This window comes from Varanus komodoensis, unplaced genomic scaffold (assembly GCF_004798865.1).
Source record: "Varanus komodoensis strain SLA01 unplaced genomic scaffold, ASM479886v1 scaffold6_2, whole genome shotgun sequence".
Lineage (NCBI taxonomy): Eukaryota > Metazoa > Chordata > Lepidosauria > Squamata > Varanidae > Varanus > Varanus komodoensis.
The window spans coordinates 23,517,777-23,545,475 of record NW_025336346.1 but is presented as its reverse complement, the minus strand read 5'-3'; the positions used below and the strand labels follow the sequence as shown (position 1 = coordinate 23,545,475).

Here is a 27,699-nt window from a genome sequence, read left to right as displayed (position 1 = left end):
GAGGAGGAGGAGGAGGAGGAGGAGGAGGAGGAGGAAAATTATGTAAGCTGCCTTGAGTTCTTTGGAAGGAAAAAGGTGGGATATAAATATGATGAATGAATGAATGAATGAATGAATGAGTCAGGTGGAATTTCTCCCTTCTCAATAAAGAAATGCAGCTGCATCTTAAATATCCCATTGTACTAGAACATCAGCACATATATAAATAAAGCATGCAATAAATATAATTAACTATAAGTATTTGCAGATTGGTATGCCTACAACAGCACATTTTTATGGTCATCAGGCTCCTAAATGACTGTTTAGAATTTTAGAAGTTTCTTGTGGAAGGGCCAATGCTTATTAGTATTACTATTAATTTTATTTCTATAGTGCCTAGTAGCCAAAGCTCTTCAGCTGGTTTGCAACAATTCATAAAATACAATAGAATACATTGCAAAAATCAAAATAAGAATAAAATATCATAATATTCCACTAAAAAATCTTTAAAAACAAATGTGCAAGTCTTAAATAACTAAGTGAAGTTAATACCACTAGGCCTGTTAACAGCAGACATAACCCCTACATAATATTTAGAGCTCAGAAGTGTAGGCAATCCTGATCTATGCCAAAGGGATAGTAGAGTTGACACCAGCTGGGCCTTGAGGGAGAGTTCTTTCCATAAATAGGGGGCATCACTGAGAAGGCCCTCTTCCTCAACTCTGAGGCCTCCCTTGAAGTTGCACTTGGAGGAAGGCCTCAGATGCAGAGTCTCGTATCCAGACAGGGTACACTTCACTACAAATGCAGTTTGCAAACCAGTGTTCAACAGATCGATTTTAATTATTGTCCCTTGAAGGACTGAACTATTCCAGAGGTGTGGAACCTCCTATCTGTCAACTGGCTGGTTGAAACTTCTTAACCAGCCAGGGGCCTTCCTTCTTGCCCTATAGTCCTCGCAGAAAGGACTCCTAAAGACAGAAGATGATGGGCTGGGTCTATCTTTAGGCAAGAAGTGCTCCTGCCCACCTCCTCCCCACAGCAATACTGTCAGGCCCCTGAAAGTGCTATGCAGAAGGCTGGGGGATCCTGCTGAATGGAGTGTGCTGTGCTGGAGGGGAAAGGCCCTTCCATTCACAAAGGCAGATCCTACATCGAACTCCGATGCAACTCTGCAATAAAAACCACTTTAATTTAAAATAAGAGCATTGAAGCAAGGTGTAGCGATAGCCACCGGTCTGGATGCCTTAAAGGCAGATTAGACAAATTCACAGAGGACAAGGCTATGAATGGAAGCCATTTGCGATGGCTGCGCCAGAGGCAGTGGGCACATGTTCCACCAGCTGCTAAGGAGCATGAACGGGATGCTGCCGTTCTACTCATGTCCTGCATGTGGGTGGCTCACAGGCAGCTGGCTGGCTACATGGTGAACAAAACGTTGCACTAAATGGTCTGATTCAGGAGGCTCTTATTTCTTTACTCATAAAGCAAGTATACAAAAAGATCTTACTTGGTTCTAGTCTAGCTAAAAGTTAGAATGACGCCCATTCGCTCAGGCAGCCACATGTACTCAAAATTCCTCCTGTGCAGCAATTAGCCATGAAGAGGACTTTCCATGGGAACCAATGGATGGCAATCAATTTTTGTCTATAGGCGCAGCACACAAATATATAACATGCCAATAATATAGAGTTACAGTACATTGATTTGATATTATATTGATTATATATTAATATTATTAATGTATTAACCAGGATAATAGCTGATGAACTAAGAATAGCAAAAAGTGACCAAACACACGTGATATCCAACTAAAAGCTAAGTTTTTGAAACATCCTAAACAAGTAAACTTCATGTTCTTCATCAATACATGAAGGCTCCTTATGGTAAGTCTGAGCAGCTGTGGTCTAGTTTCAATGGCCATGGCTAGAAATTTGGCTATATCCAGTGTGACCCTATGTTTAACATCTGCCAGCAGAACAGAAATGGGAAACTTGTCAGGACTTAAAAAAAAGGTTGTAGAAAATGAAATGGGGTTTCAAGTAGCAATAAAATTCATGATACAATAAAACATGGACTAATGTTTTTACTTGGCCACTTTCTTCAGGGCAAGGTTTCAGATGTGGAAAACTTATGATCATTAGTATTATTTCCGTTTCTATACTGCCCAATTGCCAAAATTCACAGGGCAGTTCATGACCCCAAAAGAAAGACCCTCCCCCAACTGCCCTTCCCTTCTTGTGAAAGGCAAGATGTTTAGTTCAGCTAGTGCAAAGCCTTTCCTATGCTGGAAAATAAGGAAAGAGGCAAGCTCATTCACAGGTTCTGTTCAGGCTTCAGCCAAGAGGCAGAGCTGAACAAACTTCCAATGAATGGTTTTTTTCTGGCTTAACTGCAGTGTGGGAGGGACGGAGCCCCTCCCTGTCAGGAGGAACGGGTGTGCATGAATAGGGTACATGTATGAGTGTGTGGAGCTACTTACATAATGCAAAAGGTTACTGCACAGTTATCTTTCTTACTCTGGGTCCTGCATTCACACAAATGCGGGGTAACTACTCCTGAGTATTCTTCATATCCCTCCATCTTCCCTCTAAATGGCAGCATGCATCCCATCAGGCCCTGCAGTTGGGAACCAAGCATCCCAGCATGCCTGCCTCCTGCCCCATTGGACTGCATGCTCCTCTGGGGGTGTTCTCTGCTGGCTGTGACTTTTTTCTGCCACTCCAGAGTCCTCATCTACTCATTCATTCAAGTCCGGTGGTTCCACAGAGGCCCCATTTACTCCTTAGAGTAGCATGGCTGCCCCCCTCCCACCATGGTTGCTACTCCTTGTCCTCTCCCCTGACATGTGCCCTCCCTCCCAGATCCAGCACCTGACTAAAGCACCGAGATGCCCATCTTGCCTGCCTGGCATGGCCACAAGCACAAGCGTGGCATCTTGGGCAAGGCTGCACTGTCTTGCATGCTCATGAGAGAGGGGCCAGTGTGCTTGAATCAAGCTGTGTCAGGCAGGCCCCTATGTTGGTTGGCTGTGCCAGGTGGGCAAGGCGGGCACCTTGGAGATTGGCCATGCAGCAGGTAGGAAGGCGATCTGGCCAGTCATTGGAGGGAGGGTGGGGAGCACTGGGAGGCAGCCAATCAGCGTCCTGTCTACCAGCAGCCACAGCCAGGCAAACTAGACAGTGGAAAATGGGGCCTGGAGCAGCTGCGCCTGCTCTTGCCACTGAGCTCTCTGGCTAAAACAGGAAAACTGTGGAAAAACATAGTAACTGGCTTCACACATAACAAGAAGTGGTGTAGAAATGTGAAAACCTTAGCACAAACTGTGGGTTCTCTGTGGCGATTCACGGTAACCAAAAGTGCCATGTTTCACCATTCTTCTGGTATTCACACATAATGGCAAGTCGGTTTGTGTGTGTGAATGGCTGTATATTATGTGCAAGAATAGGTTTCTATCTGTGTGTACGCTGCATGGGAGAGAGTGCGTGGGGTGGCCCATTCCCTTTCGCTTTGATTTGTTCCCTTTTTGGGTGCTGTATTGTACACTCACATGCGGCCTCTGGAAGATTAGCCTTAGTAATTCAAAAACAGGAAATGTAATTGCAAATTACTGCAATGCACTTTATGTGGGGCTGTCCTTGAACAATGTTCAGAAGTTGCAGCTTGTGCAAAATGCAGCAGCCAGATTAATAACAGGGGCCAAACAATCAGACCAGACAACACCAATTCTGTCCTGCTTGCATTGGCTGCCTGCATGCTTTCAAGCCCAATTCACAGTGCCGGTTCTAGCTTATGAAGACCTGCATGGCTTGAGAACACAATACCTGATGAATCTGATGGCAGTCTCCTAATGGCAATTGACCTGGTCACTATGATCAAGCTCTGGAACCTGCCTCTGACTGCTACCTCCAAGGGAAACTTGGTTGATGGCAACAAGCAGAAGGGCCTTTTTAGTCATGGCCCCCCAGTCATGGACCAAGCTCTCCACTGAGACTTGCCTGGTGCCAACTTTAATATCTTTTTGGACAGTTTAAGACTGTTCTCTACCACAGGACATTTAATTATTTTACTGATGCTTTGCTAGCTGCTTAAACAGGTTGCTTCATTAAGCCATATAGGCTAATGCAAATTTTTAATATGGGTTTTAATTTGCTTTTAAATTTTGTATGGTGATGCTTTTAATGTTGTTTGTATTTTTTATTTTTTTATGTGTTGTAAACCACCCAGGGAGCTCTGGCTATTAGATGCTACAAAAATGAAATAAATGAATAAATGAAATGGAGGCAGATGTTTTCATTACTCTAGAAGAACTGACAAATTACAAATGAAGATCTCACATTCAAAGCTGAGTAACCACATCAGTTCTGACCTCTCCATTTTTGCTCAAGCTCCTCCCCTCATTTTCCTACCTATTTGACTCGGTTCACAAATTGTACGGTGGTTACTAAGCCACGCGGAATATGCTGGTCACACTCCAGAGGGATTAGCATAATTACCCTTGGAGGTTTGGCTTGTTGCATTGTGTGAACCCAGTCACAGTGGCCTGCTATCATAGTTAACAACCCACCCAGAACTCATGGGTGTTGTAGGGTGCTTGGAGAGCTTGTTAATGACAGCCACATGCCACCCTTTGTTGGATCTGCATGGGATGAGAAGCTGTGTTGCCATGGATAATTAAGCTAACTTCTCCAACACGCTCAGAAAGGGAAACAAGCCACCACTGCTCATTTTCCAAGCTGTGATGGTATGAATCGAGCCCTTCACCTTCTCTGTGTGCATGTGTGCGCGTGTGCTTAATGGTAGGTAATTTTCAGTCCCCTGGAAATGAGGAGAAAGGATCTTTTGCATAAGCCTACTAAGGGACTAAACCAAAATTAGTAGCTTTCAATCATGGGAAAAGAGCAAGAATGGACCCACACAAGTATGACATACTGTATACATATCTGACTTTATTTTGATGCGAGGAATTTATTTTCCCCACTTAACTCAACAATGCCTTCTTTTATGCTGTTGTATTTTTGAAAACATTTCCATCTGCTGTCTGACCCCAAATGACCTTCTCTACCCTAACTTGCAGTTTGACAAGGAAAAATTGTAGATATTTCATAAGAGATGAAAAAACATTCAGAAACACAAATACACAAAGCACACATCTCTCGTTAGAACTTCGCCCCATATTAATCTCTCCCGGTGAAGCCGTTCCCAGTGCTTTCAGCACAGAGTAGACGGCTCTGCCGTGGCAGTTTGCACAGGCGCTCTCACCACTGCAGCTCTGCATTACGCACACTTCGCATGTGCCAACACCAAGGGGGATGTGATTTACAACACTCCCTAGTAAAATTTGTTTATGCTGGAAAGTTTCAAATGTCAACATCACACGCAGCAGAACCATAAGAAGGACAAAAGCAACAACAGTGCATGCGCACGCACCCACACACATACGGAGCTCCTGAATCTACTCTAGGCCCTCAATCTTGTCCTGGGAACTTTGATGTGAGAGTGGAATCTAGCAAAATGAGGTGCTAAACCAAACCCTCTATGGTCGTAGTCCAGAGATATTCCTTGTGTGTCTTCCTGAGCTTCCATGATATAGTTGAATTCCCTCATGCCGCCTAATTGCAGCGTACAACCCTTTCTTCTCCCCTTGCAGAAAGTGAACAATTGAGCTGGTAGCAAGTTTCAAATGTCGTTTAGAGCCAGGGATGTAATTATACATATATCTAATCCCTCGTTGTAACTGTGTTTTAAATGTTCCTACTCTTACCTGGCTTGCAGGTGGTAATTTTAGTAAGCTATCCCCAGCTGAAGTTGACACATACTGGAAGAAATCTTTTCTACTGCATGTCTTCTATGACGAAGAGCTTATCTTCATAGCCCTACAAAAACTACTCCCATGAATAAACTTACATACTTCAAATGTTCTTCCACCATCAGAAAGATTATTTATTACTTGGGTCATGCTAAAGGCCTGAGAACAAGATACTGGAATGATCTTTAATAGCTTAACATTTTAAGTCCACTCCAGCCTGGATTCCATAGTGTTCCACTTAACTGAGCATGAAACTCAATAACAAGAGCCAAATAAGGCAGTCTATAGGAAGGTGCATGCATGCAGTATTTTGCCTATGTGAGGGCAAAATATTATAACTTCCAGAGACGGAAGTAATGGACAGCATACACATTCTAAAAAAAATTAAATAACTTAAGAAAAATGAATTTATTTAAAATGAGAGGATCAAACACAAGTCCTGAGAATAATCATTAAAAAGAATACAAAATAGTCCCATTTGGTTCTGTTTTAGCTACAAGGTGCAACAATGCCAAACAGGTCTCTGTTATAATTAATGGTTGTAACACTCAAAAGATCCATCCCATAAATCAGCATGCAGCTTCCTGGGGTCAGGAAATTTTCTAAATTCAGTTAGGATACAGCATACAATATCCAGCAACCTGGATAAGAAGGGAAATGAGCAGAGAACACATCCCCACCCCCCATCCCCCAGTTCCAGCTGTCTGAACAAAGAGAATTACAATTGATATGACATACAGTAATCCCCACATTATTGCCTCTGTATTTTTTTTAGGCTGGTAGCAGGTGAAGAAGTTGTTTTTCTTTCAAATGATGCTATGGCTTTTAAAGTGCTTTTAGCATATTCAAATAGGCATAAAATGTTAAGAAATTGGAGAATTTAGGTCATGTCCCAGAAGAACTGGGCACAAGAAAGCAATTTGAAAACAGCCGAATCTAAAACTGAACCAAATTTTATTCCAACAGGGTCATTTTAAATCAACCTTGCATGCTAAAATCACCCTTTTATCATTGCCTTTTTAAACTTGAAAGTGGTGGCATGAACTTGAAACTAAACAAAAAGACCTACAAAACCAAACCTAAACAAGGCCTCCTGGTTAAAATATAGCAACTTATACTGCAAGATTTACCAAGAGCAGTGAGTTCCATTACCATGGAAAAGGCCCAGCCTTTATTATTAATAATAATGAAATAGAAGAAAGTGCACATATTAGCTTACACATTGTTAAAGTGTCTGTCTAAACCTTCCATTTTGCCAATTTCTTTGCTTGTCTGCAACTAAAGATTAATTACCCACCCTGCCCTGTTCTTGGCTAGGCTGATCCTAGTTGCAAAACAAGCAGAAGACATTTCTGTGGCAATGAAAGCATTATCCTTATTGGCTGTTACATACCTTGCCCAACTGCAGATCAGAGATGGAGCAAGCATCAATGAAAGCCTGAGCTATTACAGACAGACAGGCATCTATATGGTCGGTTTTGTCTATGTCAAAGACAAACTGGGGATTCTTCAGAATATTGACCCAAAACCTCAGAGGTAGGCTGCACAGGTAAACATAATCAATAGATGTGGTTATCATTATCAGACATTTAGCTCTCCATTATCCAGTAATGAAAATAACAGAACTATAGAACTAATAGATATTTTAGGCACTGAATATAGCAGGGTTCTGAATTTATGGGCCCAGTAATGTTTTCTGTGTGTGCTGGTTTGAACTTCTTGCTTTCTTACTGAATTCTAGTTCTTTTTTCTAAAAGCACAGATTTCAATCTGCTAGAAGTTATTTCTGTGTAAGCCAAGGTGCCTGTCTTACTGCTCCAAAAATATATGGCACAAAGAACAGCTGCACAAGTTTCTGCGAACATTTCTCCATTCACCCACATAGCTGCCATGTTCATTAATCTCAGCTTTTCTACCAGTAAAGTTGCCACACTTGCCAAAGATCCTAGATGCACTTGAAGACCCTTACTGTGAGTATCTAACTTGCTAAGGATAGACATAATTGACAAAAACCAATATTGATTACTTCCAAGTGGGGGTTCAGTAGCCTGTGAACTAACAAGCTTGTCTTCATTTGTTCTCAAATACAAGAAATCAGTTGTAATTATGCATTTGCACAGACATTTATGGTAACGTATATTCATATGGATACTTGCTGATACTCAGTTTTGATTTACTTCTGATCTTGGAGCTGGAATGGTTATTTCCCCTGAGACAACTTGAAAGGCATCTTTCTAATATTCTCTGAGGAGTGTCTATGTTCTACAGTTGAGCAGTCCTGAAGCTATTTCTTACTCTCTTGCCATTTTTCTCCCATTTCCTTTCTGTATATTTTTCTTCCTGAAAACTACCATTGAAATCAACAAGACTTGCATATTTAGCATAAGCATATTTAGAACTACAGCAAGATTAGCCTTGTTTCTTTGTTTATCCAAATTTGCTGGTGTTGCACCTGAGACTTCATGCATGAAAAATGATTATGTTGGCTGTTCTTCCCTTTGTCTGATTATTCTTCCTCAGCAGCTTTCTGGGTCTGGACTCTGAAGTATTCCAACTTCCACTGCATACTCCTATTAATCATTGTGGTGATTAATAATATATGCCACAATTATTTTGCACTTCTAGCTTTTATATAGAAACAAGGCAAAACATTTTCTTAACCTGTTGGTTTTCCAAATGTGCATTGTGTCTGGGTCAGAGATCCCTCGTTTCTCTGCTTGCTCTTCCAGGAAATCAAAGAAATACTTGATGGCCACTGGTGGCTTGTCGTCTCGGATACTCAGAATGGCTTTGAATAGGTCATCCAGGAATTTTTGCAGCGTGCCCTGAAGAAGGAGAATATGCAATTTGGCCTAAGCAAGCAGCAACTGTGGTGACTAGGATATTAATACATGACTATTTCTTTTTCAATGACGTGGAAGACTTGCTATACAATGACTGAGGGAAGGAGCAGGCAAAGTAGAGCCTGTAGTGGGAGATGGGTTAATTTTGTGCACAATGATATAATTAGCTTCAGTTTGCATTTAATCTTTTTTGGCACTAGGAATCTCCTCTGTTGCTGGAATCCAAGAGCACATCTGTGACTGTTCTGTGTGGTAAACAGTGGGAAAAGCTACAGACCCCTGGCAACTCCTATGATCTTTTCTCCAAATATGAATCACAAAGAACTGGATCTGAAGGCCAGCTTAAAGCCAAGCACAGTGTCCAAGTCCATCAAGAGCAATACTACTGATGCTCTAAGTGAGTTTTCCCACTGCAGGCTAGAATGTTCAGCACCACCATGGCATCAGACATGGAGACATGGCAGATGCTTAGTAAACAGTCTGGGACCCTGGCAAGACAAGCATTCTTCCCAGCGAGGTGCAGTGCAAGAAGTGAGGAGATTCTGGTTCCATTTAGGTCACAAAACAAGATGCAGAACTTATGACATCAAAGTGCGTGGGCATTCCGCTTGTACAGTCTGTAATAATTTTTTAAAGAGCACTGCCTATTGGGAAATGTAGTCCAGCAGTGAGACACAACACTCTCACCTTTTTTGTCATGTTTTAGTTCCATCTTGAAAAACAGGCCTGCACATTTTTTAAAAATAAGCTTACACATTTAGGTTTGCCCTTTTTAGGCATGCCAAGGACCTGATAACATACTACTTGCCAGCATTTTTAATCTAATCTGCAAATGTACTTTTGGAGGGGGTAATTTGAAATGGAGCGCTGAACCCTGGCCCACCGCCTGCTTCTCACGATAACTTCAACCCAAGTCTTTTTAATGTATTCAAAGCATTTCTAAGCCACTTTCAGCTTGTGAAAATTCTAATTTCACAAACGTGTACCTGGACCATCACAGGGAAAAGTGTTTGGATGAGTGGAAAGCTGAAAGGGAAAGGCAACAGGCATTACATGCCCCATCTCCAATTCTAATAACTTCTTGAAGTGTTTGCCTTTGAAATTTTATTACAAGCATGTTAATAAATATTAACATTAGTGTGATATATATTATATACCTCTTTTTACCAATGCCCTCACAGTAGCAATAAAATATAATAAAGCATAATAGTACATGAATCATATTTCTTAAAATCAATGTACAAAATACAAATACAATCCAACACTTGAGGGATATTGTAGTAAGTAGCTCTATTCTGAGGGCCTGCAATAAAAGAACCAAAACTCTCATTTATTATAGATCATGGATTTATTATGCCTTTTCAAAGGTGTTCTCCCTCCTCTGAGTTCAACCGATAAACTAGCAATGCAGTTTTAAGTAAACACATTGAAACATACTCCTTAGTAAGGGTACTTAGGATTGCAGCCTAAATGCCATTAAGTATAGTGGAACATATTCTCAGAGAAAACATTCATAAGATTGACCTTCAAATAGTCATTCATTTTTTATCATTGAATTCAACTATTTTCTGGGTGTTAAACATAAAACATAGGAATGCTACCTGAAAGACCAGATAGGTGTCATTTTTTCCCATTGATTAGAATGGCAACATATGTGCTAAAGACTGCTGGAATCTGAGTTTTGGCACCAAGAAGATACGAAGCAAGGCTGATTCATGCCAGTACTGGTCACCATTTTCACATTCTGCAAGACTCTAATGTCTCCTACCTTTGTGGACAGCAATCTGGTCAGGTAGATTTCAGGAAGGACTTTTTTCCTGTGACTTTGTCGATGGGATTTTTTATTTTCATTCAGTTCATCTGTGGGAAGGACCTGACAATTGCAAAAAGAGAGGGTTTTCCTTTTTATTGTCAATATTCAAATACCACTTATCATTGATATCCCAAAGTTTTTTCTATAATATCATAATAAATGATTTTACTTTAACTAAAGGTCTACAACAAAGCATGCATATATCACAAAAGAATACTTCTCAGTGCTATACAACAAAGCCTTCAGATTATAATCACTGAAACAATATTAAAAATCAATTGTACTATTTGTTAGTTGTGCTGCTTGGCTCTTTTCTCTCCCTCCTCTCACTGAGTGAAGATATCTGCTACGATTAAATTGCCAATGAATTCAACTGTCTGAAACATCACCAGACACCAAGCTCCTTTCCTTTCTGGTAACTGGCAGTCATCATAAAGGTGAAATATGTTAGAATTCAGTGCAAGATTATGATTAAGCAAAAGCGAGTTCTCCCCTTCTCCCTGCCAAATACAATGTGTGTTCAATTACCATCGCATTACACAAACAATGCTGGAATCAGAGGGGTCTCAATTGCTCCCACCATGGGTCTGATCCTAGGCCAACAAGCTGGCCAACTGACAAATGCATCACTCTGCATGCACTGTACATATGGAAAACATTCCTAGATCTGCCTTTGACAATAAACCATGTGCAGAATTACTGCCCTTTCACTGCATATTGCTAAAGTACTATAAGATGGTGGAGGGTTTGTTTCACGACAAACAAACTTGGCAAATTTCATTGGCTCAGATCTACTTCCCACCCATCAAACAAATCTGGTGAAATAATTACATCCACAGCTTTGCATAAATCTGTTGTAATGTGTGTGCATGTAGATACAGTGATGGAAGTTTTCTTAATTTATCAGTACTGTGTCTCTCATAGGCTTTCTGGGTATGTGGATATAATTCCCAAACAGACATTTCCTTTTTAAGAAATAGGGGAGAGAGGGAATATGTCCCCTTTGCCCACCCACAGTGGGAGAGTCATTATGCTGCATTGCTCTTGGAATACTTACTAAATGAAAGTATTTTTCAGTGTCCAAATCTTTCACTGAAAGAAAAAAAAAATGGAGAAAATGAAGAAAACACCTTCACTTTTTTTTTCTACAGCAAGTATTTTCTAAGAAAGAAAAGCTTTGATATATCTGTTGGTGAGAATATCACATATGATATACACACAGCGCTCAGAACTTACATGAGACATTAACCACCTGAGAACCTTGCTGTTTTCTAATTTGAGACCCTGATGCAGTGACTAAATAGAGAAAGAAATGAAGGTGATGCCTACTCCCAGCCCTACACTCCCATTGGCAGGCTTCCTGTCCAGCAGTGTCTGGATTTTACCACTGAGTATTTGTCAGACCCTTGAAACTTAGTTCAACAGACTTCAAGAGAGAATCATTCATCATTTTTGTGAAAATTTGATCTCTCCTCTCCATACTCTAAATCCTCACTAATTATATACACAGGAGGCTGGAGTTGAGGAAACTAATGTACGTAAGCAGAGGGCTCATCATTGAGGTGATCATGAATATAGAAAATAAATATTAATTGCATTAACCTTCAGGCATAAAGTTATGCCTGATTACTTTAAATAATAAAAGATGAATCTAACTTTATTTCATTTCATTGGTAACAGGACACTTACATCTACTTATTTTTAGATACACACATCTACTTGTTTACAACAAAAGTGTAGGTGAAATATATAAACAACCAGATGCAACACATTCAAATTAAACTGTGTATGACCAAAGGATCATTCAGAAAACCTTCTCCAAGGTCTTATTCAAAGCTCCAACCTCAGAGGGATTTTTCTCACATCAAAGCCTTTATCCTGGCTCTTTCCAGCCCTCTGGAAGTGTCCATGGTTGTTTGTGAGACAAGGTCAGAAGCCAACCTCACACAGCAGGGAAACAGGCACCCTGGACACAAGCAGTTGGTTGGAGAGAAGCTGGCCATAGATCTGAGGGATCCTAAACCCTCCCAGTTTATTTATTCACCTATTTATATGCTGCCTATAATTGCCAGAAAGGTCTCCCTAGGCAGCTCACACAATACAACAGCATAAAACAGTTAAAAGAATAAAATTGTAATACAAAATGGTACAGCATAATAAAACCAATAAAGGTCCGTCAGCACTCACACATGGCTTAGATATTAAAGAATTTCTTTAAAAGGAATGACTTTGCCTGACACAGAAAAGAAAACAAAGATGGTGCCAGTGAATTTCCCTAGGGAGGACTTTCCAGAGATGGGGGGCAGCAGTAGAAAAGGCCCTTCACCTGGTTGCCACCCCTCTCATCTCCCTGAGGGTTGGCTCTTGTAGAAGGGCCTCCTGAGCTGATCTTAAGGGGTAGGTTCCCAACCATACAGCAAAGAATGCCTCTGACAGAACTTCTGTCCAGGACTCCGGACAGACAACATTCCTGAGGCCAGGCTGCATCGTAGTTTGGCCTCCTTGCCCACAGCCCTGAGAACCTGAGACAACTGCAACCCCAGGCACACTAACCTGGGTGTAAATGAACTCAGTGGGGCTTACATCTGTGTAGACAAGTGCAGGGTTACATGGTAAGAAAAACAAACACTACTTCCCCCTCTAGACTGCCCTGTATTACTTTCACAGAGAAAAGCGAAATAGCACAGAATAAGTAGTATTTTCCTCTTTGCTAGTGACCTTTGAGATCTTTTTTTCACTTATCAGTTTGAAACATCTGCCAGTTTTAGTCTCAAAGTGCTGTACTGATCACAGAAAAGTTGGTCTGTTTATTTGCAAACCTCTTACCTAGCTAAAAGCCATTCTGCCTGGTGTCTGAAGTCGGTAGAGATTGGCAGCTGATAGGCCACAATAGAAAAGGCAGCCATTCAAGTACAAAGGTCAGTAAACCAGCCTATTTAGCAGCAGTGAAAAGGATGACCTCATAACACGCAGTCTGATGACCAAAGCTATATTATGTTTATGGATGGCTCCAGGCCTGGGCGCCACTTATAGCTGTGCCAAACTAATGCTTGCTGCTCTTTGGACACCAATTTTGTTCTCTCAGATTGCTGGCTGCCATTCAGAGAATGTCATGCACTACAGGGAACAGGGTGTTAAGTGTCTCTCTCTTTCCTTTCTGTCTCTTTATCAGGCCATCAATCCTACTCAGTTCAGTGGAGGATATTGAAGGCTTTTAGATGAATGGTAGGATTCAACAAACATAAATTACTGTAGCTTAATCACTGTAATTGTCACAAAGATGGAAGTCTTGCTAAGTCCTGGCCACAGCTAAGCAGTTAGGCCATGATGGGCTGATGACACTTCTCATAGCTTCCTACTTTCAACTTCAACAGAAAAATAGACTTAAATAGAGACTTAAATTGCCTTTGAATTCGTCCTGTAGTCTTTGTCTAAATCTTTAATCACTACTATTCCAGAAATGAATGTCGGGGAGACTTATTTGGGATACCAATGAGCCTTCTGGCCAATGTGTAACAATGCCAATTCAAGTAAGAGCCATTGTAAGTCTCGCATGTGAATAAAAGTGCAGCTACTCTCTGGAGGTGGGTGGGTTGATCATGGCATAAGTGCATCTAGAGAGGGTCTTACTTTATATATTTTATTTAAAAATTTTCTATGCTGTCCCATTACTAAAAGTCTCTGGACTGCTTCAAGGACAAAAAAGACAGACAGACAGATAGAAAGAAAGGGAAAGAAAGGGAAAGAAAAAGGAAACCATAACAACAACAACAACATACTCCATCCAATAAATAATGATAAAAACAAGGATAAAACCAATTAATTGTTAAAATTCCGGGAACATAAAATTTTGTGCTGATCATAATCCAAAATGGATTCTGAAAAGGTACAGAAGATTTGTGGCCTTTCAGAAGAAAAATCTGGGCCTGGCAAAACTTGTGCATTATGTGTACATGTATCCACGTGTAGTTATAAAGTTTTAGTTCTGCCTATGTCTAGTCCAGGAAACCCACTGTTCTTCTTCAGATTCAAGCAGAAAATCTCGTCACTTTCTAGAACTTCCATCCCTCCAGAGAAAACACAGCTGGCATTATTAATTTATAGAAACATTTATCTGCCCTAATAAGGGCTTCCAAGGCAGTTTCAAAAGCAAAATACCACAAAAATAAATGAAAAAGTAGCCCATTTAAAGCAGCATTAAAACCAAGAGCAGCAAAGTCAGAAGCTTTGACATATTAAAAAGCCAGCTGGAATAAACATGCTTTTGCTGCCTGCCTAAAAGTTGTCAGGGATGAGGCAAGCTTAAACTCTCTTGGGAGGGAATTATGCAACTTGCCAGAGAAAAGGTCTTGTCCCAGTGGAACCTTTTTGGTGGCCTCAGAAGATGATTGCAATCTTTATGTATAGGTTCGTATGGGTGGGGGAGAGGAAGTCTTGCAGACAGCCATTTATGGGTTTGTAAATGAGTACCAACTCACTGAATTGGGTCCTGGAACAAACTGGAAACCAGTGCAACTGAAGTAATGTAGTCTGAAAAGCATACACCAAAATGTATACCAGGTGACCAAGACATATCTCATTTAGAGCTAGATCTGCCTTCTCCCAGAAAAGTGCACTTGCTCTATCAGTCAGAGTTTGGGCAAGAGCATTCTTGGACATAGCAGCCACACGGGCATCCTGGTGCATTTTGGAACAATCTGGTTGTTCAGAGGGAGTGCAACTCTACCTAGAATTAACTTATCTACATCAATATGTATTGATTCTCAACCTTCCAGCTTATATCCAGTCCATCACTGCATTCAGACAATGGTTCAGAATGTCTACAGCCTATTTGGAATTACTAGAAAAGGACAGTTGAAGCTGGTTATCATCCAACTTCTAAACCCGAGATGATCGCTTCCAAAGGCTTCATACAGATGGTAAAAATTTGGGCATAAAAGAGAGCCCTGACTCTCAGGAGCTAGGTTACCCTTTGCACATTCAAAGCATCAGATTGTTTTGTTGCAAAAGCTCTAGAGTATATGCAGTAAGCACATTCACCACAGAATGAATCTCTGAGCATGCATAGAGCAGTTCACTGAACCCAGTCTAGCAACTACTTCCGATAACCTTCCTTTTGAATACCCCCAAGACCTTTTCCTCTGGAAGGGCCCTTTTGGAGGTGGGCAGGTGTCTCCTTTGTACACCGCCCCTCTAGTTGGCTAGGTCTTCTCTCCTGATGCTGTGTTGTGGGATCAAGAATTGTACCAGGTTCTGTCTCATGTCCCCCCCCCCCATCTGTTGTGGATGCTGGCTAGTCTCAAGAGTCCATCTGAACACCTGGAGAGGGCAGCCTTGAGATAAGGACTTCTTCTACCCTCTTTACAATGCCTAGGGCTGCCTCTTCTCAGAGCTTTTCCTGCTCCTTATTTGATGAATCTGAATCTGCCTGACCTTGGAATGTATAGAACCAAGAACAACCATCCTTTTCATTCCCAAGAAACCTCATAGGCCAAAGGTTTGAGCAATAGTTTCCCAGCACCACCTTCTCAGAATATTGAGTCAAATAAGACTGGAAACATCTTAGAACAATAGCTCTGAGTCCCATATCAAGCAAATATCCCATAAAGAGACTATGCCTGATGGTAGTGAATGCCCCTAAGAGATCAAGCGGAATCACTAGGGATGTGTTCTCCTTGCCTAGCTCACAACACTGATCTCCACCAAGCCTGTTTTAGTGTGCAAACTGGCCCTGCACCCAGATCAGGGAGATTCCAAACGTTGAGCTTCATCCTAGAAAAGCTAGAGTTCAGTTGCTAACATGTACTCTAGAACCTTGCTCAAAAAAGAAATAACACTGATAATGTTCTAGGATGGTAGGGCACAATCTGTTTCCTTTAATGATACAAGGACACAACCTACTTGCAAGGAAGTACTTGTGATCACCCTCACTGGCAATCTGCCCTGTCTTCTCTGGAAGCATTTAAAAATGTTGCCAGGATGGACACATATCCAATAGGCAAGTGGCTGCTCTTACCTCTATAAACAACTTGTCCACACTGTTAGGTTGAAGATAAAATATTCATCCAAATTAGACAAACGGATACTCTGCTTTTTATATGGAGTCCAAGTCAAGAGTAAATGTGAGCCATTTTTATCAGAAATCTGTTTTGTAAAATTGTCATTGTGGGTCATTAAAGATTGAACTTCATCATTCTGGGGTTTAGAATATATCAGCCCCTGCAATGCCCTAAACAACTCAGCAGGGCTACACTGAAAAGTTCAGCTGTGGCATCTTAGTGGAGGGATTTCCCCCTAGGGCTTAGCACAGGATGTGCACTTGTGAATTTCACTGAATTCATAGTTGGAGAAGCAATAGTTAAATCTCCTCTTCCATGTGCTGCATGACAGTTGGGGGAGGGGGTGATACCCCCCCCCCAACCCTACACTCTGATGTAGTTTCTAATAACACATTTAGTGTCGCATCTCATTGATCCTCTGAATGTTTTGCTTGGCAAACCTCACAGCAAAAGCTTTAATATGTTTTTGAAAGAAAGCAGGCACAGTTTGATAATAAATATAATGTTATACTTACGGGACAAATTACATGTGGTACTATGTGGTTGTATTCTATGTACATACAGTTCCATGTAGTTTGCCACAGATACTTTTGCTTTCCAAAATGCAGCCCAAAAAGTTGCAAACCAAAGCAGAAAGCTTGCACCAGGTTAAGAAATCCTGTTCTTAACCTTTCTCCTTCGTGCCAAAAAGGACTCTGCCAACTCCTTTTTGCCTTGGAGCAAAGCAACCACTATGTCTAAAGTTTGTGCAGCAAAATAAAATAATGAACCAAAAAGCCATTTGGAATAAACTACATATCACTGAATGTCACACATGTAGCTCATTCTTCAAGCTCTGATCTGCAAGATTGCACTTTGCTGCCACTGGGCCATTCCCTTTCCTTCCATAAAAATATAATCTAAAAGTGTTGATGAAAGAGTAACAACTTACCTCTGCTTAAAGTGGTATCTTTCTTATCAGTTAAACTCATAGCTAGGGAGGCACCTTCAGGGATCTGTGTGTGAGGGGATACAAAATAAATAAATAAGGAATCCATTTGGAGCAAGCAGCTTATGGCATTATATCACACTGCATGTTGTGCAAATATTATTGATAAAAGCTGCATGGAATTTGCATGAAAGATTCATGCAGAAGAGATGGCAGGCACGTAATATTCTGTTTGCAGATCTTTCCTGCAAAATGCACATGATTGTTTTCATTATGACATATGCCATACATGGCCCTTGATGGAAATTATTCCAGAATACCTTTGTGGAGCAACCACAGACCCACATAATATTGGCTGCTCATAATGCAAGTAAGGTTGTTTCCTCAAGATCCAGCACCGAATCCTGCAGAAGTAGTCCTGAGCTCAGTCACACCACTATTCGCATGGCATTACTTTCTATGTGTGAAATGACTTTGAATGCAGGCTTAAATTATCTGAATGTCACTTCAAATGAAATTATTTCCTCAAAGAAAGTGAAAAAGGACCAAACCACGCTCCCATAAGAGACCAATGGGAACTCTGACACCACTGCGAACAAGAAAGAGGAATGGCATAATTTTAATTAGGATGGATGGCAGCCACTGGGAAAAAGAAGCTTTTTTTCTCCAGCAATAACTTGTTTTGCATGAAGAGCATTTAATTAGTCTCGATGTGTTGCAATATTAACGAGTTTCTCGCCAGGGCAGATGTCTGTTCCCCAGAAGGTCTCATGGAGTTATGGCAACCTTCCTGCTTGCTTCTGTTAATTCTGCTCAGAAAGCAAATTGTGGTACGTCCCTGAGGAAAGGGAGGCCCAAAGGAAGGGAAGTTCTTGGAGCAGTCACACTTTTTACCTTATAATGTGCTAACGTGTTCAGTTTCTTCCTGCCATCTTCCATCACTGAAGTGTCATCAAGGTCCCGAAGGATGTAGCTGTCAGTGCTTGTGGCAAACCATTCTAAATAAAGAAAATGGAGCAAATGGAAACCCTGCCTGAGCACAGCACGTGCTACAGAGAACACAAATGGGTTCTCTTATTTTGATGCCACGTTTGACAAAGGGACACAGGTGTTGCAGCGTTAAGCTCCACAGCTCGTAGAGCTCAAGAGCTCGTAGAGCTCAACTCTTGTGCCAGGAAACTCAAATGCAAAGACCTCCCGGCACCCACTGTGGGAATTCTTTTAAGGTAATGGTAAGTAGATGGATAAAAATGTGATCATTGCATGGTCTGATATTTTGCCTTTCCCGTGCTGTGCTTCCTGCAAGTACTGCACACATGTCTGCAATGTGTATAGAAAAGAGAGATCTGAGCACACACTAATATTAATCTAATTTCCAATTACCTGGAATTTTTTTTGAAGCAGATTGCATCTACTTAACTATTATCCCATCCTGAACACATGTATCTGGAAGTAAATGCACTTTATTTCAAATGTGTATTTTGGATCACATCTTGAGAAAGAGACTGTAAACAAAACTATTTTCTTTCAAGTGCATCTCGCCTTCAGCTTATGTGCATCACTCTCTGTTTTCAAATAAGGCATTTTCTGCCCAGTGAGCAATTCTAATTTCATCATAAATGTATTTCATTTTTTGTGGCTCTCAGGAGGGAATGCTGCGAGGTTCCTGCATCATCGCTACCATATTCTCCTCCCCTCTTCTAACATTTATATTTGGAAAGGATGCTTCTCACCTTTCTCAAAGCCTTCTTTTTGTTCTGGGTCAGTGATTAGCAACTGCCACTTTTCTTCCTGGTTGCTTTTCCAAAGAATATACATCAGGCCAGGCAAAAGCTTTTAGCTGCAGGTCATTGTAAGGTAAGCACGGTGGGAGAGGGTGGTGCAAAATGCTGAGGGCCTGGCCTGATACCTGATCTCAAAATACCTGAGAGTCCACCTTGAGCGCCTCCTGGTGAAGAAGTTGTGGTGCCGTATCTAATAATTAAAGTATTATTCTCTGTGCACCTCACCTACCCACATGTAATTTCATTTCTGAGGAATGTGGTGAAATCCCTTTGGAACCTCCCCTTGTACTAGGCAGGTACTGGATACGGGAGTTTGATCTTAGTGGCAGGTTATACTCTGAACTAATCAATATATAATGTTTTTAAAATATTGCTTAATTCAAAGGGGATCAAGAAGTGCAAAATACTGAGTGCAAATATTCCATGACTGAACATTATCCTTGTGAGCGATGAGCATTCATATGCAAAAATAAGGAGTGGTGTTCCTATATAGAGAACATTTATTTTACCTAGATCAACATCTTCTACTCTTGGCCACTGGGAATATGGAATATTCTTGCAGAAGGCTTCAAGTATCTTCTCTTTAACTTGGCTAAGAGTGTCTGTATCCATGACTCGAACACTCAAGGAGTCCATTCCACAGCCTTGAAATGACACATTAAGATTCTGTGGAGAAAGATGGTTGCTTAGGGTGTAGGTAAAATGCATGAATCACACGACATTAAAAGCCTGTGAGCGATGAGCTTTAAAAAATTTCTTGGCAGACTACATATATTGTTTTAAAAAAGATGAATTCTAAACTTAGTGGAAAGTGCTGATTTACAGCTCCGTACACTGAAATCAACTATTTTATCTGAAGAACTAGGAGAACATGAGGCATAGAAGTGTGAACTCCCCCTGAATTGTCCCGTCTATGAACCTAAACACAGGAATCATTTCAAGCAGGGAGTAGGAAAAATAACTCCAGTTGACTCCTTTTACAAATTCACTTTGTTTCAGAAACAAAAACTGAGTTTTAGCACCAATCACACACACACATGGCATATACATATGCATATGGCATTATGCAATGGCACCTGAAGCACTTAGAGTGACCGTGAAAAATCCAGTCATCTTAAAAACATCAGTCAGATGTTATTTGACCTTGCTGGTTCTTAGAACTAGGAAGTGCAATGTGAATAAGAATGTTAAAGTTGCCCAAGCTCTGAGTGATGGCGGGGCTATGCACGGTATTTCTGCAGGGAACTGATTTACCATCACCTGGGAAGTGTACATGTATTTGTAGACCAATTACTTGTTAACCAAATCAGCAGAACTTTCTCAGTTTGTTCTTACAGAGTTATCTCTGCAAATAAAAAGTTAATAAGGCTGTTCCCTCGCACCCGTTACCTTCCTTAGCTCTGCAGCATAAAGTATAGATCACTCAGTCATGCCAAACTGCAGCAAGGCAGCAGATGATACAGTGCCAAAAACCTGTTCTCATTTACACTACCATGGCTCCTGAGTGTCCCCACCGATTTTGTAAGAGCTCCTCCAGATTTACACGATTGTAATCAAAAGCAGAGTTTGGTTTTAACTTCGCAAAGGTCTGTCGACTGCACTTACTGTCACACTGAAGTTAACATATTCTTCTAACCTCTAAAATCTTAGTATGAGCTAGTCCCACAAGAGGTGTTTTACAGCATCACTTTTCAGCACAATTCCTGGAACACTCTTTATAAAAACCTTCACTCTGTGGACTCACCTTTACAACCAGCAGTCCTTTTTCCTAGCAATAAAGATGGTATTTTGCCAGAAGCTGTAAAGATGAGACACTCCCTTTTTTAAAAAAAAATCCACCATTGTTACACGTGATACTGTATCTATGTTTTCAGCATATCTTGGATCTCAACCAATAGGACAGAATTTCCAATAGACATGATACATGTTTTCATTGAAGAATTTAGTTCCCAGCTGTTCAGATGCATATCCATATGCATTTTTGTTGCAAGTTAGATACATGCTACCACATGCACTGTAGTTTAACTAGCTGGAAGGAGCTTCCTCTACTGTTAAACCTACATTCAACACTCTTGCCAATACTAATGGCAGAATAGAGACAAGGGGGTTTCAATTATTAAGAAACAAATGGCTTACCCTCTTAAAAACATATTCAACAGCTTTAAAAATGGAAAACAATTACCTTTAAAAGCAAGCCTACTGATGACAATACACCTAATTGGCTAGAGGGACAGATGGGTTCATCTGTGCTTCCACCCTTGCAGTTCTCCTTGCCTCTGAGTCATTGTTTCAGTCATCCTATCAGACGAATCATACATCACCTCGAATATGGCCACTTACAAACCAGGCACATTCCCTGATCATCTCAAGAAGTGAGGGTTCCTGATTCTGACCCAGAAAGAGGTGTGTCCATTCCTAAAGCAGATACTACTTGCTCAAGCCTCAAATGCAGCCATGATATTAACAATTCATTTTCACCGAAGAACAGGAATGCCTCACCCGTGGCTTTGCTTCAATGTTCTCTCGCAACAGCCATTCCTCATTGAGAGTATATCTGGCTTTCCCAGTGATGGCATCTATAGATCCTTTATTGATTTGTTGCTTGATGGCGCACAGCAACAAGAAGAAGGGTTCCCCAACGGTTTCCTAGTAGGTGAAAAAACAGGGCATGATTTTCTGATTAGAAATGAATGAGGACCATTTCTTACACCAGCGCCAAAGCATTTAAAGTAGTGATGGGGAACCTGTTTCGGCCTGAGCGCTGCGTTGGCTCCAGGAAGGGCATTGGGTGCTGTAATTTGCATTGGGTTGAGGGGGAGGTAGCTGTGCCATTGCGGGCATGTGGCCTTGATACGCCAACACGTTTACTAGCAAATGGGCTTGCACAAGATCAACTGCCTTCTACGGCAAAGTTCAAGTTGCACTTACCTTTTAAGATTCTTTCTCAGTTAGTCATGTGCTAGATATAGTGTCCTTTTCTAGGTTAACAGGTGCGTGTGTGATTATGTGTGAAACACCAAAATCCCCTACCTAAGCTTAGGGAATCTCCAGAGGAGCAGAACCTTGATACAGCTCTAGCTGTAGAGGGTGCTGTGGAGTGGCCAGGGTCTGTCCACTGTCATCACTGAGGGCTGCCCAATCGCAGAAGGGGTGTACGTTTTGTACCAACCTTGCCCTTATAATCTCTTTTCTATAGCTTGCTAATGAAGCTCTTTCATCTTTACCCACAAGTGTGCTTATTTTCCTTGGATGTGAAAGAGAACCGCAGCCAATGGCAGAGCAGGAAGCAGTAATACAAGGAAAGGAATGTAGAATGTTTAAGAGCCACAGTGAAACTCTCCAGGCCACAGACTGGGGCACAATGGAAGCAGAGGCTCTTTTCTACAAATAGCTGTTATCCTTGCTCCCTGTCATGGAACACCATCACTCATATATGTTTCTAAGCTGGGAAGACTTTTATGTTATAAATATTGTCTATATTATAACATAAAAACTGCACAGGGTTTAATTCCATTCTTCTTTTATGTCAGTACTTCAGTGCTGATGCCACTCAGTAACTTTCTTCACATTCTAACTATATTTTTTTCAAAGATTCCAAAGGCCATTTCCAGATTAAAATTCACTAAGTTTCACTTTCAGTTATCTGTAGTCCAATCTCAATACATTTTATTAATTTAAATGGTTCAGAAAACCTTTATAAACCAGTCTCCTTAATTTTCATTAATATTTTTTCGACAATATTCTTCTACAAAAACATGTTTATATTAATTTACTATTTTAAAATCTGTTTTCCCCTTCATGCATGCACAAGCATGCACGTGCGTTCGCATACACACACACACACACACACACACACACACACACACACACACACATCTTCTGAATCTCTAATCGCTCAGGGCAAGATAAGTGCAATTGATGTAAAAATATTTTTGAACTTCAAGTGGCCAGCATCCCTTCAGATTTCTTCACTTGATTAATGCTAACCTTATTAATGTTTTCTCATCACTACAGCAGCTAGTTTAATGGCATACTTGGGATGATACTATATGGAGATAAAGGGGTAAATTGTATATGTTTTTTAAGGACAAAAATTAATTTGCCATAAGCAGCATTTTCATGATAAAAACAGTAATCCTAGCTCTTTCTTCTTGGATGGTTTTGTCAACACCTTTAGCTGTAGTAACTAGTTTAAAGTATTTGAATTTTATTTCTGCATGAGTCACATAATTGCATGAATAGCAAAACTGCCACGAAAACAGGGATAATTACTTAAAAGGAGCAGAAAAATATCAGTGATCTTGAACTCTAGGAGTGATGAAGACTGCTGTACATCAGATTATAGTATTACATCAGGATACATTAGTCTTGCTATTCAAATGTAAATGGAAAAAGAGATATAACAAGAGTTTTATTGCGAGTAAACTTTAATGGAAGAAAAAACAAAACTGAAAGGTGGCATGGACTAGTTTTGATTCTTCTAGTGCAATCCTATGCATGTTTAATAGAAATTAAGTCCCTCTGAGTTCAGTGAAGCTTACTCCTCAGTAAATGTATTTAAAAAGCACTCATTTCAGAATGTCCCTGTGAAAACATTTGCTAAGAAGGCTGACCTTACTATGAAATACTAGTGGCACAAATGTGCTCCTTGTTTATGTATGGTTTACTAACAATTAGCCAGCAGTGCATCACAATTTAAATGACAAACTTCTCCTCAAGAAGATTAAATACAGTAAAACAGTAAAGTGTTAAAACAAATGAATAATGTTAAAGGCTAAATAAAAAACATTATTTAGCCTTCATCCTCTCACTTTCTAAAAATCAAGGGAGTGGGAGCCATGCAGTGTTCTTGAAGGATCACACCCCACAATTTGGGAGTGGCATAGGAAAAAGCTCTTTCAGACATGCTCAACAAATGGACCTCTGTGAGTAATGGTGTTCTCAAGATGGCCTCTTCTGCACATCCAGTATGCTATTCAATTTAGACTGTGACCTTTGCAAAACTCAAGGTCATGGCAGTGCGCCTGGATCTAGATTCAAATGTTGATCCATTTTCCAGCATATCAAACTCCTATCCCTGTGGCAGAATCTCAATCACAAAATGTGTCAAAGTCTCAGCCAGAGACAAATTACACCTGAATCATAAAACTGCTTCCAAAGCCAGTAAAAAGAAAGCTACACTGACAGAGCTGGTATTTATTGTCTTGGCATAACATGTATTGCATCTGATTAAGCAGAGCATGTGACCAATTTTCTTTCTGTCCAAATGTACCACAGCAAGTGGCAGTTAAGCAGTCATTGCAGCTACTGCTGTAGTGGTAACGCTACTGACTTTATGGCATAAAGCTCAGCCTCTGATGTTACATTTCAGTGCATATTTGCTCTGAGTTGTTGTGAAAATCTGTAGCAACATAAAGACAATCTATTTAAAAGATAGGAAAAGAAGCAGACAGCCAAAGACTACAGATGAAATGGCTAACTTGGAATTTATTTCAAAATTATTGTGGGGAAATTGGTCTGGAATTTAGTAAAAACCATCATTGGACCAGGCTTTTTTGTGGGGGAGGGAGGCTAAAGTGCTTATTCAAGGGAAAATATTCTTTGAATGCATTAGCAGAGCACATTTTCTTCTCTGTTGTATTTTTTTTAATGAGATGCTTTGTGAGTTATAACTATGGTGTTATAGGTTCATAAAAGTAACCATGGGCACCAAAATAACTTTGTATTAATGAAAACCAAAGTTAAGGTTGGCACACTTTGAAATGTTCCATGTATAATATCTGAAGCTATATTTCTATATGCCTGGATTTAAAAAACTTGGAAGAAAGAATGAACGCTCAGGGCAAATTTACATGCCACGCTTGTAATAAGACAGATATGTTAGAGAGATCCTCGTGGGAATATCATATAGTTGGTTTCAGAATGTCTGAGGGAACACATGAAACTATTCCAAATGCCCTCATTCAAGGTCATTTCCTACAAAATAGCAAATGTTTTGCTGCATTGAGGCTAGCCAAAATCTAATATCTCAACTCCCCTAGCCTGGGTTCGTATGGTTGCTCTTTGACTAGCTATCCAGATCTGTTAAAAGCAGAATTGCATCTGAATTCCTGCCCTTTACCCTTCTTTGTAGAAATCATACAAGCGACTCTAGTCTAATATAGTATTTAAGGTTTGATGCCACATTTGTAAGTTCTTAACTTTCTGGTATGTGCTAATTTATTCAGAAGAGCTCTTGTTAAAAGTCCCAGGTTCCACCTTTAAGGATCCTTAGGTTAGAGCAGAATGCCCACTTCACGTCTCTGGATACAATAAAGAAATGGAAAGCCTGAGATGAACCTGTGCTGACTGCATGAAGCCTCCTTACCATCTGACTAAACAACCACTGTATCACTTGGTTTGGTCCAGGATGGGTAAAGAAATGCTAAAATTTAAGGAAGACTCATATGTTAATATAAAGGCACACTCGGTTGATCCTTCTGCTTCTGCTTCCAGTAGCCAACTCAGAGAAATCTAAAGTGTGTTTCTTAAGGCCAGACTAGATGTGGCCTTAATTCCATGATTACAGTTAACATGCCCTGTTTCAATTCTTTCTTCAGTGCTGTGGCACTACTGTAAATTGCCCCCACCCAACCCTGTGACTGATACTTACTTTTTGGGGGAGCAGGTTACTGAGACTGTGGCATGGGGGAACTTTATTTTCCCCTCCTCACATTCCCCATGCTATCTCCAAATCTATTTAAAATTAGAAAAGTTACCTGCAATCATGCAGTTAATATTTCAGTGACCCAGTTCTACAGATATAACAACCCACCATGGATAATCACCCATGCTCAGTTGTCATGACATTTGAACTGGTGCAGTTTCTACTGGGGGGCTTATTTTTCATGAACAAGTCACGCTGAGCATCTATGGCTTGTTCTTGGATTATTTGGAATATTTCAAGTCTTGTTTTCAGGGTGGTTTGCCATGAAATTCAAATCTGGAACTGTGGCATTGGTGCCACTTGTTGCTACTGAAGCAATTGGCAAGAGAAAGAAAAACCCTGCAGTTCCTCACAGTTCCACAAGTGCTGCTACCACCTCCCACATTCCTTGTCAGAGCTGTCCACCACAAGCTCTTATACATCAAGAAGAAATCACACCAGAGCGTATTCCAACCTTCCCCATCCTCCAGTTTTGCACTAGGGCTGATATGCAAGTTTGCAGTGGCAAAAATTGTATAAACGAGTCCTCGGTTCTATTGCTCTACCATGAAATTTGCATATTTTTATCAGTCTACTCATTGCTCTGTAACCCGCATATTTATCTGACAGCTAACAACGGTGAGCAGTTAAGGGAAGTGACAAGCATGAAGTGTGGAGGAGCTGAAAGTGGCTGGTGGCTGCATCAAAAGAAACTTTTGGGGTGGAAGAAAGTATTGTGGGAATATGTAAAGCAGCCTTTACTAATGGTGTGTACCAACAAAGGAGGCACCAAAGTGGAGTGTGAAAATGACAAGGATATTGGTGTCCTGATCAACTAAACATGAAAACATCTTTGTGCACTTGTGCAAGGATGTGGAAAAAAGTTTGTGGACAGGTTACTCCATGTATACAAGTAGATGCTCAGAAAATTAATTTGAATTGATGATCCGATGGGGGGGTAGGGTTCACAAAGGGTGCTAATGCAGGAACTGTTGAAATAAGGGGTGCTGCCATAGAGACATCTGAAATATATGCTTGAAGCTGACTGGTGGGCTGATGGGGACTAGGGAGGCAAACACTATGACAAGCTACAGAGCTTGTCTCTTGGGTTGATAAGCAAATAACCCATGGTTGGTAACCCATGGTGGCTTACTCTCTGGATGGCTTAGAGCAATGCATGGTCTTACTCAGGCAAAAGTTGTCTGAAATTTCTGTATACAAGTTAATGCACCCTTTGCTACATTTGTTTAGGCAACTGTAGGTTTCTGTTGGAAAACTTATTTCAGCTTTTCCTCTAAGTATACAGCATGTTAATGACAAGTACACCATTTTTTATTGATTTGGCTCAGACATCATACCAAGCAATAGTATTGAAACTAAACCATGGTTTGAGCTTCCAACTATAGAGGCCAACTATGATTTTGGGATATTTGCTTGCCATTGTGGTTTTTGTGTTCCCCCTTTTGTATACTGCAAGGGATTTTTGACTATAACACCATCACACCAAAACATTATTAGCAGAAACAATGCTTGGCATCCCATTATTTCCAGTTCAAGCTTGCTGATGATCATTCATGGAATCTGGGCTTGAACTGGGAATTCCTTGCCCAAGCCTGGGAACTAGCCAGGTCCCAGAGACTTCTTCCAGCACAGAAAGGAACAGGAGTGTGCAACATCACTCCTTGTAATTGGCAAGCAGTATCAAGTCTCTGACTGGCTGTGCCAGATGACAGATGGAGCCTGACCCTCATCCTTTGCCTGATCAACAGAGGTGCGCTCAGAGGTGCGCTCCGTTCCTG

The 27,699-nt window shown here is 40.7% G+C and overlaps 1 protein-coding gene across 4 annotated transcripts in view; it reads right to left on the bottom strand.

The window, feature by feature from the left end:
* Positions 1–27,699, bottom strand: part of PLXND1 (plexin D1) — a 183,428-nt gene that overhangs the window by 4,946 nt on the left and 150,783 nt on the right. For all 4 annotated transcript variants that reach the window (XM_044451307.1, XM_044451304.1, XM_044451305.1 and 1 more), the window contains 8 exons: positions 21,715–21,861; positions 19,725–19,881; positions 18,326–18,429; positions 17,435–17,498; positions 11,502–11,536; positions 10,400–10,504; positions 8,450–8,613; positions 7,182–7,329 (listed from right to left, as the gene is read on the bottom strand). In XM_044451307.1, coding sequence (XP_044307242.1) covers positions 7,182–7,329; positions 8,450–8,613; positions 10,400–10,504; positions 11,502–11,536; positions 17,435–17,498; positions 18,326–18,429; positions 19,725–19,881; positions 21,715–21,861 — 924 coding nt within the window. The remainder of the gene's footprint in view (positions 1–7,181; positions 7,330–8,449; positions 8,614–10,399; positions 10,505–11,501; positions 11,537–17,434; positions 17,499–18,325; positions 18,430–19,724; positions 19,882–21,714; positions 21,862–27,699) is intronic.